General features: G+C 45.1%; 1 protein-coding gene across 1 annotated transcript in view; it reads right to left on the bottom strand.

The window, feature by feature from the left end:
• Nucleotides 1-6,265: 6,265 nt before the first annotated feature.
• WNT5B (Wnt family member 5B) overlaps nucleotides 6,266-15,540 on the bottom strand; it is a 43,512-nt gene continuing 34,237 nt past the window's right edge. The window contains exons 3-5 of the mRNA XM_053463380.1: nucleotides 14,313-14,560; nucleotides 9,617-9,909; nucleotides 6,266-6,981 (exon numbers count right to left, since the gene is read on the bottom strand). Coding sequence (XP_053319355.1) covers nucleotides 6,523-6,981; nucleotides 9,617-9,909; nucleotides 14,313-14,560 — 1,000 coding nt within the window. The 3' untranslated portion in view covers nucleotides 6,266-6,522. The remainder of the gene's footprint in view (nucleotides 6,982-9,616; nucleotides 9,910-14,312; nucleotides 14,561-15,540) is intronic.

Below are 15,540 nucleotides of genomic sequence, written 5' to 3'. Positions count from 1 at the left end.
GTGCGATGAGTTCATTGTTTTAATTACAAAACCTAAATTATAATCACGTTTCCAGCCTTCTGAACATATTGTGGGTTCTGCATATGAACAACTGGCTAATGAAGTAAGGGGTTGCAATCAAGAGTTCTAAGGTGGGGGGCTGGGGTCCCCAGGTGCCAGGACGGCAGCCGACATTGCAGGACCACCTGTGGAGACTAGTTAGCCACCTCGCTCTTCCCAACTGTCCCAACTTCTGTGGGACACTCCTGATTTGTAGCCAGCCCCGTCCTTCCACACATTTTAGAAGTTTGCCATCTCCCTGCCCTGGTACCCCGGTGTCCGTCGCCTGCATCCATTGTAGGTGTAGTTCTGCAATTACTCAGTCATCAGTCTCCAGCCGGGATCTTCATCGGATGACATCATACAGCCATATACGTCTCCACGTCTCATCATTTCAATGACTGTGAGCACCGCAGCGCTTCATAAAAACGTGAGTTTTTGTTGATATTTTTATCCTTGTGCTGGATTTATTATTTAGAAGAATCAATAGTAGAGAATATAGACTTTATTAGTTTAATATTCACCAATCAGAACAATCTGTCTTGATGGCTGATATAAATACCTATATATATATATATATATATATATATATATAGTCTGGTGAGAGAGGCTCTCTCGTGCTCCCACCTAACTCATTGCGTTGTATTCATATAGCGCCAGCAGATTCCATAGCGCTGTTACAGTATAGGATTGTAAAAAGTAACAACTTTAACCTTCACAATAACAAAAATGTACTATTAACACCCAATCAAACATGCTAGTACAGTAGGAGAAGAGGGTCCTGTCCTTGTGAGCTTACAATCTATTGTCCATAGCCTAGGTGGCGTTTTTCTGTCCAGTGGGACTTGATGGTCTCGTCATAAACTCAACTTATACTCCGTGAACCGACACATAATGGAAATAATAGTATTTTGGACCTGCTAACCCTTAACATTTGCTCCAGTGGTTACCAGATTACCATCGGGACACCGGCGCCCAAAACACGGAACTAATTAAACATCATTAGTAGGGTTGTACATAATTATAACGATCGATGCCTTCAGGGAGCCGATCTTGGAACGCAACCCAGTATTCTTTCCTGCCCAGGAGTATTGAATAGGGAGGCAGCCTCTTACCAGGTGACCGCGGACCAAATGTGATTTAACCTCCTAATCACACAATGTGCTTTATACTTCTCTACAACATCGGAGCATCACGTGCAGAATAATTACTCTTTTATATATTCTGTAACATTTTATCCCACGGAAAGAAAAACATTTCCTCCTTCAGCATAACCCCCAGCGCTGTATACAGTATTATAACCCCAGAGCTGTTTACAGTAATATAACCCCCGCTCTATATACAGTAATATAACCCCCACCGCTGTACACAGTAATATAACCCCCCAGCACTGTATACAGTAATATAACCCCAGCGCTGTATACAGTAATATAACCCCCAGCGCTGTATACAGTAATATAACCCCCACCGCTGTACACAGTAATATAACCCCCCAGCACTGTATACAGTAATATAACCCCAGCGCTGTATACAGTAATATAACCCCCAGCGCTGTATACAGTAATATAACCCCCACCGCTGTACACAGTAATATAACCCCCCAGCACTGTATACAGTAATATAACCCCCAGCGCTGTATACAGTAATATACCCCCCAGCGATGTATACAGTAATATAACCCCCCAGCACTGTATACAGTAATATAGACCCCCAGCGCTGTATACAGTAATATAACCCCTCAGCGCTGTATACAGTAATATACCCCTCAGCGCTGTATACAGTAATATACCCCCCAGCGCTGTATACAGTAATATAACCCCCAGCGCTGTATACAGTAATATAACCCCCAGCGCTGTATACGGTAATATAACCCCCCAGCACTGTATACAGTAATATAACCCCCCAGTGCTGTATACAGTAATATAACCCCCAGCGCTGTATACAGTAATATAACCCCCCAGCACTGTATACAGTAATATAACCCCCCAGTGCTGTATACAGTAATATAACCCCCACCGCTGTACACAGTAATATAACCCCCCAGCACTGTATACAGTAATATAACCCCAGCGCTGTATACAGTAATATAACCCCCAGCACTGTATACAGTAATATAACCCCCAGCGCTGTATATAGTAATATAACCCCCCAGTGCTGTATACAGTAATATAACCCCCAGCGCTGTATACACTAATATAACCCCCAGCGCTGTATACACTAATATAACCCCCAGCGCTGTATACAGTAATATAACCCCCACCGCTGTATACAGTAATATAACCCCCCAGCGCTGTATACAGTAATATAACCCCCAGCGCTGTATACAGTAATATAACCCCCCAGCACTGTATACAGTAATATAACCCCCAGCGCTATATACAGTAATATAACCCCCAGCGCTGTATACAGTAATATAACCCCCCAGCGCTGTATACAGTAATATAACCCCCCAGCACTGTATACAGTAATAACCCCCCCAGAACTGTATACAGAAATATAACCCTCAGCACTGTATACAGTAATATAACCCCCAGCGCTGTATACAGTAATATGACCCCCAGCGCTGTATACAGTAATATGACCCCCAGCGCTGTATACAGTAATATAACCCCCAGCGCTGTATACAGTAATATATCCCCCAGCGCTGTATACAGTAATATATCCCCCAGCGCTGTATACAGTAATATAACCCCCAGCGCTGTATAAAGTAATATAACCCCCAGCGCTGTATACAGTAATATAACCCCCAGCGCTGTATACAGTAATATAACCCCCAGCGCTGTATACAGTAATATAACCCCCCCAGCACTGTATACAATAATATAACCCCCCTGCACTGTATACAGTAATATAACCCCCAGAGCTGTATACAGTAATATGACCCCCAGCGCTGTATACAGTAATATAACCCCCCCCAGCACTGTATACAGTAATATAACACCCCCGGTGCCATGTTTATTTGTCTTTAAGTTTTTAAGTAGGTTTTCCCAATGTGAATTCCTGTCGCCCTTCTGCGGTATGTATTTAGTCTCGACATACAGACACGAGCATATAAATTAGTCTGATTTTTGTTATATACGCAAACCGAAAACCATCTCCAACTTGTAAGCTTGTGAGGAGGGCCCTCTTTACCTAATGTTCGTCTTAGTCTGACGGTTCTAGTGTAAGAAGCGCTGCGGGTATTGCTGGTGCTATATAAATAAAATATTACATTTTATTATTTTTAGTAATATTTTAATGATATTATGCATGTGCTCGTACTCACTATACAAAATATGTAGAGTTGCATAATTGCATTACAGACCAGAAGAGTAGAAATAAAGGATCGCAGCGCCCCCTGGTGTTCATCTTCTATACCGTTTCAGTCACATACTATAACGCCACCTAGTGGCCACATGTGATAATGCATCTGTATTTCTTGAGCAAATTGAGGACTAGAAGTCTCCAGAATGAGATGTAGATGAGTGTTTAATAATGTTGGTTATGGTCTCCAGAATTAACCATTTTCTATTAATGAGCATTCTCTGTGGTACTGTTGAGGATGCCAGACCTGTAAGAAGTATCTCAGACTCTGTGACTCCGAGACTGGGTTAAAGCCCTCAGAGTCTGGAGCTGACTTCTTCATATTCTACTCTTATTTAATGATCAGAGCATACCAGACATACTTTTCTCAATGTTATATCACACCTGAAATCCCTGCTTGAATACAGGTGACTGACAACAATGGCGGCCCCAGAGCTGGGGCGTTATTACTGTGTAAGGCACTGGGGGGTCAATACTGTATACAGAGCTGGGGGGATATTACTGTATACAGTGCTGGGGGTTTTTACTGTATACAGCGCTCGGGCGTTATTACTGTATACAGTGCTAGGGGGTTATATTAGTGTATACAGTGCTGGGGGGTTATATTACTGTATACAGCGCTGGGGGGTCATTACTGTATACAGACCTGGGGGGATATTGCTGTATACAGAGCTGGGGCATTACTACTGTATAAGGCACTGGGGGGTCATTACTGTATACAGGGGAATAATTTGAATTTGAAAGATTGTAAGAATTCCATTGGCTGCGTATAGTTTGATTTCGCCGATGCTCCTATCTCTTATATACTCGTCCTGTCAAAACATTGCAAATATGGATTATTATACATGATTTATTTTGATATTTTTTGCTTATATATTTGATGAATATAAATAATTTTTCGTAACAAAGGGCATGTGCAACAAAGTTCACACCAGTAACCAAAGCCAGCTTTTCTGTGTCTTCGTTGTTTTTAATTTTTCAGATACAATATTTTCAAACAAACAAAGCCAAGGGTTATCTATACAATAAATGACATTTTTCAACACAATCCCCATTTCTGGGTCGCATATCCTCAAACTACGGGAGAAAGAGGGTTACAATATTTTTATTTACACATGGGTCCGCTGGGTAACCACTCAGTCTCATATATATATATATATATATATATATATATAATGTTATGTATAAAAGGTGATCCTGGTGCAAAACGGTATAAGTGGAGCAGTCAGCGTGAACATTAGTTGCCATGGTAATAACACCACTTCTACCCCCGAGACCGCTCTTTATACATAACCCCCGTTGTACGGAATAAGCATTCGTTTTTCTGTATTTGTAGCCAAACAAGAACACAAAAAAATGTAAAAAATAAAAAAAAAGAACTTAATTGAAAATAAATATCAAACACAAATATTACAAAAGAATACCAATTGTGTGCTGAGTTACCAAAAACTGCAAGGCCAGGAAAAAACGTGGCTCCACTCTTTTAATGCTTTTTGGTGTGGCAAGGAGGGGGTTAAGGGTTTTAACCAGTGGGACTACAACTCTAATAACCCTCCGGCAGCCGCGTGCTCGGATGTTTTGTTTCGATAGGGTTGCATAGGTTTTGTAGGGGTTGTAGTTCACTAAATGTTCGTTTTAGCTGTGGATCAAGATGCACCTTCCAGCACTAAAGGGGTTAAGTAACTAAAATTACGTACGGACCATACAGATCTCTATATCCTGCTAATAAAACCTATAGATCGAGATTCTTTACATTAATTTGTCCCCGTCCGCCATGCTAGGCTTAAGCCTGGCCCGTATGCAAATTAACCGCTGCAGCGTAGAATGATTAATTTGCATATGGGGCTGTATAGCGATATCAGATTTTAATTCTGTTTTTCTGTCACCAGAACAAATTCCATATCAATCCAGATTTGTTTTAGGTGACTCCCTTCTGAACGTCTAAGTTCCCTCGGTACATTTACAAAGTTTGGACAGCCTCCAGCTATTGTCGAACTACAACTCCCAGTATCCTCATCAAGTCCGCGTCATGAGAGTTGAGATCTAGCAGTCCTGATGTCTTCTCGTTCCAAATGGTTTCCTTCATGCAGTTAATACACAGAGAAGTGCATAGGGTTATCTTATTGCCATTGGAGCCTTCGGAGCGCGCATGCATTGTTCACGGCGACCGAAAGGGGAAGGCACTTTTACAGTCGGGTGACCAGATCTCCCCAGGGGGCGCTTATGGAAGACGTATCCTGCATTCAAAAATCATACCTGCCCCGGAAGCTGCATTGTTGCATACATCCCCGGTTAAAGACGCCTTCTTCCCAACCCTTCTAATAGGGGCATCAAGACCCTCCTAAAAATATGTTGCCGGTCTGTTTTTGTATGACGCAGACCCGCAGCAGGAACATATATATATCTATATATAAGTGCCGGCAATATGGTGACCCTAGCATAGAGAGATACCCTCTACCCGTGTACTAAGCGTGATCATAGAGAAAGGCGAGCGGACGGTCCCTAAAAGACATACAGATCAGGAGAGATGGCGATGGATGCCCAGGATGGGTTCTCACAAAGATACCCTATGGGATTACATGGTGCGACAGAGCTGTTGTTTTGCAGGAGGGGCGGAGCCGTGGCCCCCACGACAGGCGTGGCGATGTCCTTCCAGAAACGGAGACTCCCGCGCATGCTTAAAAGTCCACGAAGCCCCCGTCGCCAATAATAGTCCGCATGTGCGTGGCTCGGTGCTCCGGTGTTCTGAAGCCCTCAAGGCCTCCTTCCTAGGCAGGTCAGCGTATCCCCAATGCCGACGCTCACTGCATTTTGGGGTCAACTGGACAATTAACGCGGCCCGACCAATGAGCAGAGGCCCCCCACGCCTCTAACTGCAGATTTATCGTCAGCGGGGTAAAAAAGAAAAAGTGCCCCGTCCTTCACCTACTGCCCATTTCTAATAATCATTGCCTTTATTCCTTTATACAGATAAAAAAATATATATATATATCTACATATATATATTTCATTTCAGATCCTATACATATAGATTTTTACCTCCCTCGCTCTCTGTGCCGGGGGGGTGAGATTAGGGGGGGGTAGAACCATAAATCTGGGTGCACAGTGGAGGGGAGGGAGTCGGGAGGGCAGCGGTTTGGGGGGCCGCGTTTGTAGCAGGTGCTCGGGTCATGCGCCGCGTTACTTGCACACGTACTGGTCCACGATCTCCGTGCATTTCTTGCACTTGACGAAGCAGCACCAGTGGAACTTGCAGTGGCAGCGTTCCACCTGGACCGTCTTAAACTGGTCGTAGCCGCGACCGCAACACATGAGCTCGCAGCCGTCCATGCCCTCGGACGTCTTGTTGCACAGGCGGCCCTGGGTGCCCAGCGACCCCGTGGTCTCGTTCCGCAGGCAGTAGTCGGGGCTGGGGTCCAGGTACACGAGGTCTTCTGGGGTGGGGGAGTTGAAACGTTGATTGACCTGCTCCAGCTTGTTGCGCTTGTTGATGCGCATGGAGGCGGCGCTGTCGTACTTCTCCTTCAAGTATTCGCCCACCTTGCGGAAGTCGGCAAGCTGCAGCCAGCAGGTCTTCAAGCTGCAGGAGCCCGACACGCCGTGGCACTTACAGGCCACGTCCGCCAGTTGGTAGACAGCCTGCGAAGAAGAAGAGCGAGACAATGAATCACCGGGACCTCGGGAAATTATAATCAGCATTAATAACCCAAATCATTGGCGTCATCATCAACAGCACAGCTCATTAACCTCATCAGTATGCTAATTACTCGTTTATCTGAGGCTGTCGGCGATATAAATATTCATCCTGCGCTTTGCCTTCCAAAGTATTTTCATTACTCATACGATAAACGGCAACTTTCCTTCAAAAATGTATCTCATTCCTCTTACTGCTCACATGAGGCCCACCGCCAGATCTGATGACGGCCATGGAGGGCCGTAGCTGGACATAGCAATGGGTAAACGGGGCAAAAAGTGGAAAATGCTCTTTGATGTCTGTTTTCCGATGGCTCCAAATCTAGAACTTTGCCCCAGAACTGCCACACAGACTCCATTCTTCTAGATATCATCGGGGAGCGTGACAAGGATGTCTCTTGTTGACTTCATAAAGCTTTACGTATTCCGGGTTTTCTGTCTCGGGTATTACCATATTAAAGGGTCTATTCAGTTGGGTAGGAACTCTCCAATTAGTAGACACAGAGGGAGTCTGAATTATAAGGCGGCGGGGGAGGGGGTCCGTCCGAGAGGTCGGGTAAAGTGTGAGGAAGTCCTACCTATGGCCCTCAAAAGTATCATGGACTTCATGCCCCAAAATAAAGGGAGATCCTCCTGAAAACTGGTGGGGAGATTGCCTGGAGGTGATTTAACATATATCTAGGTATTAATCTCTAAATATCTACAAGATTAGATGGTAATGATAAACCATTACTCAACATCTTGGCCTTCAACAATGTATCCTTCTTGAGGAAGCCATGGGTTGGTTGAAACGTTGACCGTTTACAATGTACAGGACTCGTCACCTTCTCATCTCCCAAAGAAGAGTGTTTTAGGAGACCCAAAACCTGAAGAGTCACAGTAGATATCCAAAATATCCCGATGTTTGTTGCATTGTTGGATTTCATTTGGATCTAATCATATCCTCTACACTGAGAGATGAGAGAAGGTGGTGGTTGGCATGGTGGCAGCCATGGACCTCCTGAAATGGGCACCACATTTACAATGTAAGCTCTTGAAACAAGGATTGTAACTCTTACGTCTCCATGATGTTAACTGTTTACCGTGTTCGAGTTAACTTGGTGAAACAGAAAAGGGAAGGGGGGGGGCTGAAAGTCAAATATTAGAAGGAACGTGGAATACCAGGTAGGGAGAGGGGGGGTGGGGAGAGGGGCAGGAGGGTATGTAATGATATGGGGGGGGGAGGCATCTAAAAAGAGAGGAAGTGTCAGAACAAGAGCTGAAAAACATAAACAATGAAATGTGGGTCATAAAATTCTTCTTCGTGTGGGAAAAAGGAGGGAGGAAGGAAAATAAACAGCCCGCCACCCTTTAACTAAACTACCGGGAAGCCAACATTTGTGCTGTGAGGGAGGTGTGATAAACGTTTACGGCTCTTTTATGGCAGCGAGCGAGTGGGGGGGTTGGGTAGGGGATGCGACCCATAGGTGAGACTAGGTTTTATTAGCTGTATCTTCATTTATGGGAAGTAGGGGGGAGGGAAGCTTGACAAAGGGACAGTGTGGCCCCCATAGACTCCATTCTGTACGGCAGCCAGTTCATTAAAATGTCCACAGAAAATGTTCGGTGAAATAACGCCAAACGTCCTGAAAATATACGTGTAACGGATTCTACACCTTGGCCGGATATCGGATTTGGGCTGATTTTCAGTGTTTTTGGGGATTTTGGTTTTATTTGGTTTGTGATTTGCGAGCTGTTTAAGCATTAATGCGGTTGTCGAATTTAATATGTTTAATGGAATTTTTTTTTTATATATATATATATATATATTATTTAAAATTTGATTAAATTAATCTAGAAAAAAATGGGCTAATTTCCTGGGCTATTGGAAAAACATAAGTGGACGACCCATAAGCCAATTTAGGCTAGAGCTTAGGGCCCCTCGGCAAGTGTGGGGGGCCCTTTGCAGATTTGCGCTTGCTGGCTGAAGCCCCTGTACCGCGAGTTCATTCATGGACTGTAAACTTGTAATTAATAACGATGAAGTTGGATTAATTTTATTTATTCATTTTATTAATTAGTAATAGTGCTCCGGAATCTGCTATATGAAGAAATGTATTGAGATTTTTGGCACTGTGATCCGGCTTTGACCTTCACCCGGATGACCCTTAGCAGATATGACCCCCACGGTGTGCAGAATACTCTTAATGGGCATCTCAGGTGCCAGCGTCCCCGATACAGCAGGTTAAGGTAATTCTAGAATGATCTGCTGAGTTCAATCTTAAGTCTATAGGGGGCTACTTTGAGGGCTACTATGAAGGACTGACGGGCTTAGCGTTGAGAGGGTGAAGACCTTCAAAGTAAAAGTTCATTTGAAGTTACTAAATTCATCTGAAAAGCTACCAAACGGATGGAGAACAGAGGGCTACCTGTCTACCTATCCATATACCCATTAGGAGATATTCCAGCTCTGCGTAGGTCTTCATGAATTGAAAATAACACATAAGGTCATGAAATGGTTAACCCCCCCACCCAGTGACCCCAGTCCATCAATAGAACTGATGCACCCCAAAAAGAAGGCTCATATAAAACCGGGTCTTACCCTGCGCCCGGCTTCGTTATTCTGGAGGTTCATCAGCGCCCGTGCCTGTTCTTCTGAACCTTTAGGATAGTTCTTCTCTCGTTCTCGGGCGTCCACAAACTCCTTGGCAAACCGATAGCCGTATTCCACGTTGTCCCCGCAGCCGCCCCAAAGCCAATCCCGCGGCAGGTCCTTCGGGCGCGGGGTCCGGCTGCAGCCACACGTGGACAGCTCCCCCTCTCGGCAGGCCCGGCTGATGGCATTGACAACCCCCGCGGCGCTGATCGCGTATGTGAAGGCCGCCTCTCTGCTGCCTGCGTCACGGAGAGAGAGGGAAACGATATAAATACAGATCTCACCCCAAAAAATATTATATTATAAATAATAAAAATAATAACTAACAATAATAAAATAATATTAATAATAATAAATAATATTATATTCACAATGTACATTTGTCATAATGAAACTACAAAAGTTAGAGAAATAACACAAGAAATTACTAAAAAGTTATTAGAAAGTAATAAAAAATTACAAAAGTAATTACAGTGAGGTCCTTCTTCAGGCCGCGTTAAACAAACGAAGCTAAAATATCCATAAATGTACAAACCCGAGACTGAAACCTACTAAAACACTTAGTGCTTAATAATGTGTCTTCCTTAATTATGAGCTGAAGGGCCGAGCGGCGTGATCCGGGACACAGTTTCCTGGCACTTCAAGGGTAAAATTAAAGGGCTCTTAGTTACCCAATTGGTCATTAACCCTCGGAAGCCGACAAAGACGGAACCCGAGCATCCCGAAGGAGCTCTGCGGATCCCCTGATGACTTTATGACGTAGGCTGTTATCAGATGAATTCAGCAGCCGATCGATCGCTACTCATCTAAACCAAACGCTCAACAGACTGGACATGGAATATGGCTGCTGCTGCTGAGTCCTGAGTCCGCCACGTTTAATTATACATTATGCAGGGCCAGCTCAGTCCTCCTTCGAGGACGAGCTCCCTGGGATCAGCCCTTTATCTGCAGTCGCGCGGTTTAGTGAATACACCTATTTCGGTTTGGATTTGGTGAACCTATATTCAATATCCAGTTCCCCGCCACCTGTTGCTCCAAGTTTCCTAATCCATAAACGACGGCCCTTTAGGGTTCTTTCCCTTAGTTCTGAAATTGCTCCGGGCAAAGAAAAAACAGACCATGCAGGGAACAGGGTATCGATGCTCACCGCACCCCTACATCGGGTGGGCTAGCGTACGAGACCCCTTTACTGATTTATCTGTCATAGCGAAGGAAGGCGGTAGATTATGACATCATTTTCAGGCGAATTTAAACTCCTGACTCTGAGTCTTTAACAATTCTGCCCTTTTGTCTCTTACTATCTCTTAACTGCCCTCTTTGCCCCCCCCAATGCCTTGGGTCTCTCATCTACCGTTATCACGCTCACTAAAAGCCCTCCTAACTGTCTCATTTCATCCTTAACCCCAAAATAGATTGTAAGCTCACAAGATCAGGGCCCTCCTCTGCTTCCGTACCAATACGTCTTAACGTATGTTAAAGTTATTTGTTAAATATTCTCACATTATAATTTACACATGGGTTTTAGACATTGGCTCCAAATTCTATGTTATCAGTTCCCACGAACTGATCGATGGTAGATAAAGCTATTTGCATATGTACTACACAAGAAGTGTGCTGATACTCGCCCCTCACCCTTCAGGGATTTCAGGTAAACCCCCCGGGGCTGCAGAATACTTGTTTTTTTTATTGTTACCAGCCCAAAAACCTGTGTCCCTCCCTACATGAGAAATAACGCCATCTGTATGTGTAAGCGTAGGTTTGTAATGCAATGTTTATTAAACACCCCATATTTAAATTGTACAGCGCTGCGGAATATGTGACTGCTTAATAAAGAATAATAATAAGATTTGTTTTAATTCAACGGTGTAATCACCTAAATAAATAAAACAATAATAATAATAATAATAATAATTACAGATTTGTCTCTACACTGCCCCCATGTGTCCACCGGTGGTACTGCAGCTGAGTCTCTTTAACTGTATAATCTACTATATAGGCATAGGGTGGGGTGTGTTTGGGCAGATAATGTATGCATTGAGAGATAATATGCAGGAATTTACATGGCACAGTACTGAGGGCTCTAGGAGATAAGGGGTCCTTCTCCCAGGGAGTTATATGGATGAATAAACTACCTTTAAGGGTGGGTGGAGGTGGAGCTGATGGATCTGTTACAAATTCCTGTACTTTGTTTTACAACATTCTTCCACAGACTGAAATTACCCCCCTCCCCAATCTCTCTACCCCCTGCGGTCCTGGATCATAACCCAGCAGGGGATGGGGCAGATGGCATCTGGGCAGAGGGTCAGGATCTCCCTGATCACAGTCTAAATCAACATATATACTGTATATAGATTATTATATATAATATATATACATATATATATATAATTCTAAAATGGAACACTATGTATCAAATACAACAGTGATACATCTGAAGTGGAAATAATATTTAGAGCTGATGACCTCATCCTGAGGCACTGTTACATAATAGATTAACTGTTTCAATGCCAAGGTTAGCTGAAGCAGCGACTGCGGTGTTGATGGGGTTAAAGACTCTCAGTGTGGTTTAGAAGATTAGAAATGTGGATCCTGTCCCTTTAACACCTTCCCTTTATTGTCCCAAACTTCAAACTCAGACAGGATCTGCAGCTTTCATTACAAGCAGAGGTTGCATTTCAAAAGGAGTCATCACAATGTGTCCTCACACCTCAAATCAAAGGCAAACATGTAAAGGAGGGCTGGGGGGTTGGGGGCTAAAGGATCTACCCCATCCCTCCTCGCCAAATTATAGCTGCCCTGAGCCACACTCCACACGTTTCTGAGCATTGTGCCGAAAAAGGCATTTCCTGATACCGCGTGGGGCAAACTGCGGACTCCCCCCCCCCCAATTATTTCACCCCAGCCTACTTGAACTGAACAAAGCTGATCTGCCCAGATGTACCCCACTTGCCCTTGTATACTGCCCTCTGATTCCAGTGGCTGTGACATTGTACCCCATTAACTACAAGTTATATGAATTCTTGTTCTCATGACCACAGCGCAACCCCGTGACCCAACGCATGCGCCGTTAAGATGACACGTACCTTTTTTTAAGCTATAGTCGGCTCTCCATCTGTTGCCTCCTCCATATCAATAATCTTACCCCCCCCACCAAGGTAACATCACCACAGGGCTACCTGCCCCACAGAGCTACCTGCCCCACCGCTCCATTGCCCCATTCCAGCTCAATGTTTACCCCACACATATCAGCACATCCCATCAACTACCCCCCCTGGTATTATAATACCCCATCCATTCCATCCCTACCCCCCCCAAAATAACCACTAGTCTATGCCAGGCTGTCTATGATCCCTGCAAGCCGCTCACCACGATCCTTTTTTTTGCCCAACTCTACAAAATCGACAGTCGCCAATTATCCACGTTCTACCCCGTCGTGAATAAATATCCGATGATCGGGTAACAAATTCCTCCAAATTCTATCATTTCTGCACTTCCTGGAGAAGCACGAGGTCATTCGACTCACAAACTTTCCCTAAAGTTCAATGAAAGGGCAGGAGGTCTCCAGAGATCCAGAGCTGGTGTCCTCTGCACGAGAGGAAGGGACACGGACACCCTGGGGTCAAAGCAGACAGAAACAGGATACCCGACCTAACCAAATACCCCCAATACACCCCCCCCCAGGGATCAGACTCACCATGTATCGTGTTCACTATATCCACAACTCCCAAAAACACTCAAAGTATCTCAAATGGCCAAATGAATGTTTCCATTTATTTATTAAGAAGGACCACCGATCAGAAATTACAGAATTGTGGGGTTTTTGTGGGGGGGATCCCCCCAAATTCAATGCCAGGGATGACGCCAACACTCAACTGGTGGGTAGATAAGACGGCAAGCCCCTTTTAAGAGACGGCAAGCCCCTTGTCTCGGCGTTAGACCTTCTCGCCAACCTGGTTTGGTGGAACCGGCAAGGCTCCAGTTCCCTTCTGTTTGCGGAGATTTCAGATACGGGGGAATTGTCAGAAAAATTTGGGACAGGTGGTGGGTATGGAAAAAATACGTGGAAAGTGTCCCCAAAGGATGACCCGCGGCCGATATATCTCCCTCTTAAATTAAAGGGACGCTCGAGCTAACACATGCACCTTAATGCGCGTTAATTATCACTTGTAGGTTTATATAGCGCTGTCATATTCCAGAGCGCTGTACAACAAGCCCCTCTTTTGTTACCTACCCCTCCCCTCTAGGTATTTGGATTGCAGGAGGTGCGCTCAGCCGAATACTCACAGCCAGCCGGCTTCAGCGTTTGCTCATGCAAGAGAGTTCAGGGGTCTAATGAGACCCCCACAAGCATGCGCAGAAAGCCCTCCCGTTGACTTGGGTTGTGTTCTTACAGAGTTACGCTTACTGACCTCTAACTTGGGGAGATGCCCATTGAAAGCATCGGAAATAAACGGAGATTGGCTTGCATTTGATACATTTGAGCCGTTACCACTCGTCGCCGTATGCAAATGAACAGCAAGTTCATTTGCATACGGTGCCACATAATGTCCCGAACTGGGCGGAGCCGACTCATGCAGGATACAGATTGCTATCCATGCCCTACATCATTTAGATAACAAAGTTCGCTTAACCATTTCCTCACCTATCTGCATGACTCTGCCGAAGACGGAATTGTTGTCCACGGTGCTGCAGTTCCACCGCCTCTGCTTGAACTGGTTCTGGCACTCCTTGATCCCGGTCTTGGCCCCCTCTCCGATATACACCATGTGGTCCTGGTACAGCTGGCACAGCTTCCTCTGCCCCGGGGAGAGTCCCGTCAGCTGGCTGCACAGCGGCTGCGCTCCGATGATGTACATTTCGGGCCTCTGCACGGGGTTAAGTGCCAACGACCTGCGCCAAAACGAGACAGAAGAACGAGTGAGGAGGGCCGCACGTGGCTCTCGGTGCCCCAGACTCACACCATACAACAGCCACTCATCCTGGGGTCCATCGATCCATTGTTCGTTTTGGTAGTGGGAGTAATGGGAGTTGCAGTCCTCATAGGCTAACCCTTTGGGGTAATTAGAGTATGGGGGGGGTATTTTGCCCCTGACTACCCTGCTTCCTACACCCAGGATCTCTAGTCAATGTTTAAATCTTGATGAATCTGCCCCTTTCATGCCCTCCGGAGAACTCTCACTTTCAAAGCCCGTCATAAAGTATCCTATCAAGAGGGTAATTGCTGGAATACAAGAGGTTAACGCGACGTATTCTGATTTCTAGATTGATATCAGACCCTTTAGCGAATTCCAGCCCACCCCCTGAGGGGTTAAAGCAGACTGATCAAAATCCCATGGAGATAAGGCAAGGGGGGGGGGGGTTAGACCTTAGCCTGGGGGGGGGTAACATGTTTACAGGTGTCGCTATCTTTTAACTCCCATTATCCTCAACCAGTATATGGATTCGCTTTCCAAACCCCCTTCCTAATACTCTCCACAGAAGGGGGATATTGAAGACACTGCACAGAAAGGGTTAATTCTACCACCCTCAAAACTACCCCCCCATAAGTGTCTTACTATCTTTTATTTGTCTTTTACCTGCTTATTCTTCCTACCTGTCTATCAATTTCAATTATCTTTCATTTACTGAGAGGGTGGTAGGTAAGTAGAACAGCCTCCCAGCAGAAGTGGTAGAGGGTAATACAGTGAGGGTATTAAACATGCATGGGATAGGCATACGGCTCCTGAATCTAAGACGAGATCAACAAATTGTTAAGGTTTGAGGCTTCTATGTTACCCCATGGGTCATCCTTAAAAGGATCCAGTCTGCAAACCTGGTCCAGACGCATCCCCCCCCCGCCTTCTCCCAGTATTCCCATTATAATTGGAACG

Source organism: Spea bombifrons, chromosome 4 (assembly GCF_027358695.1).
Source record: "Spea bombifrons isolate aSpeBom1 chromosome 4, aSpeBom1.2.pri, whole genome shotgun sequence".
In the NCBI taxonomy this organism is placed as follows: Eukaryota; Metazoa; Chordata; class Amphibia; order Anura; family Pelobatidae; genus Spea; species Spea bombifrons.
Note: the sequence above shows the minus strand (reverse complement) of the source record. Positions and strands in the feature narration are given on the sequence as shown.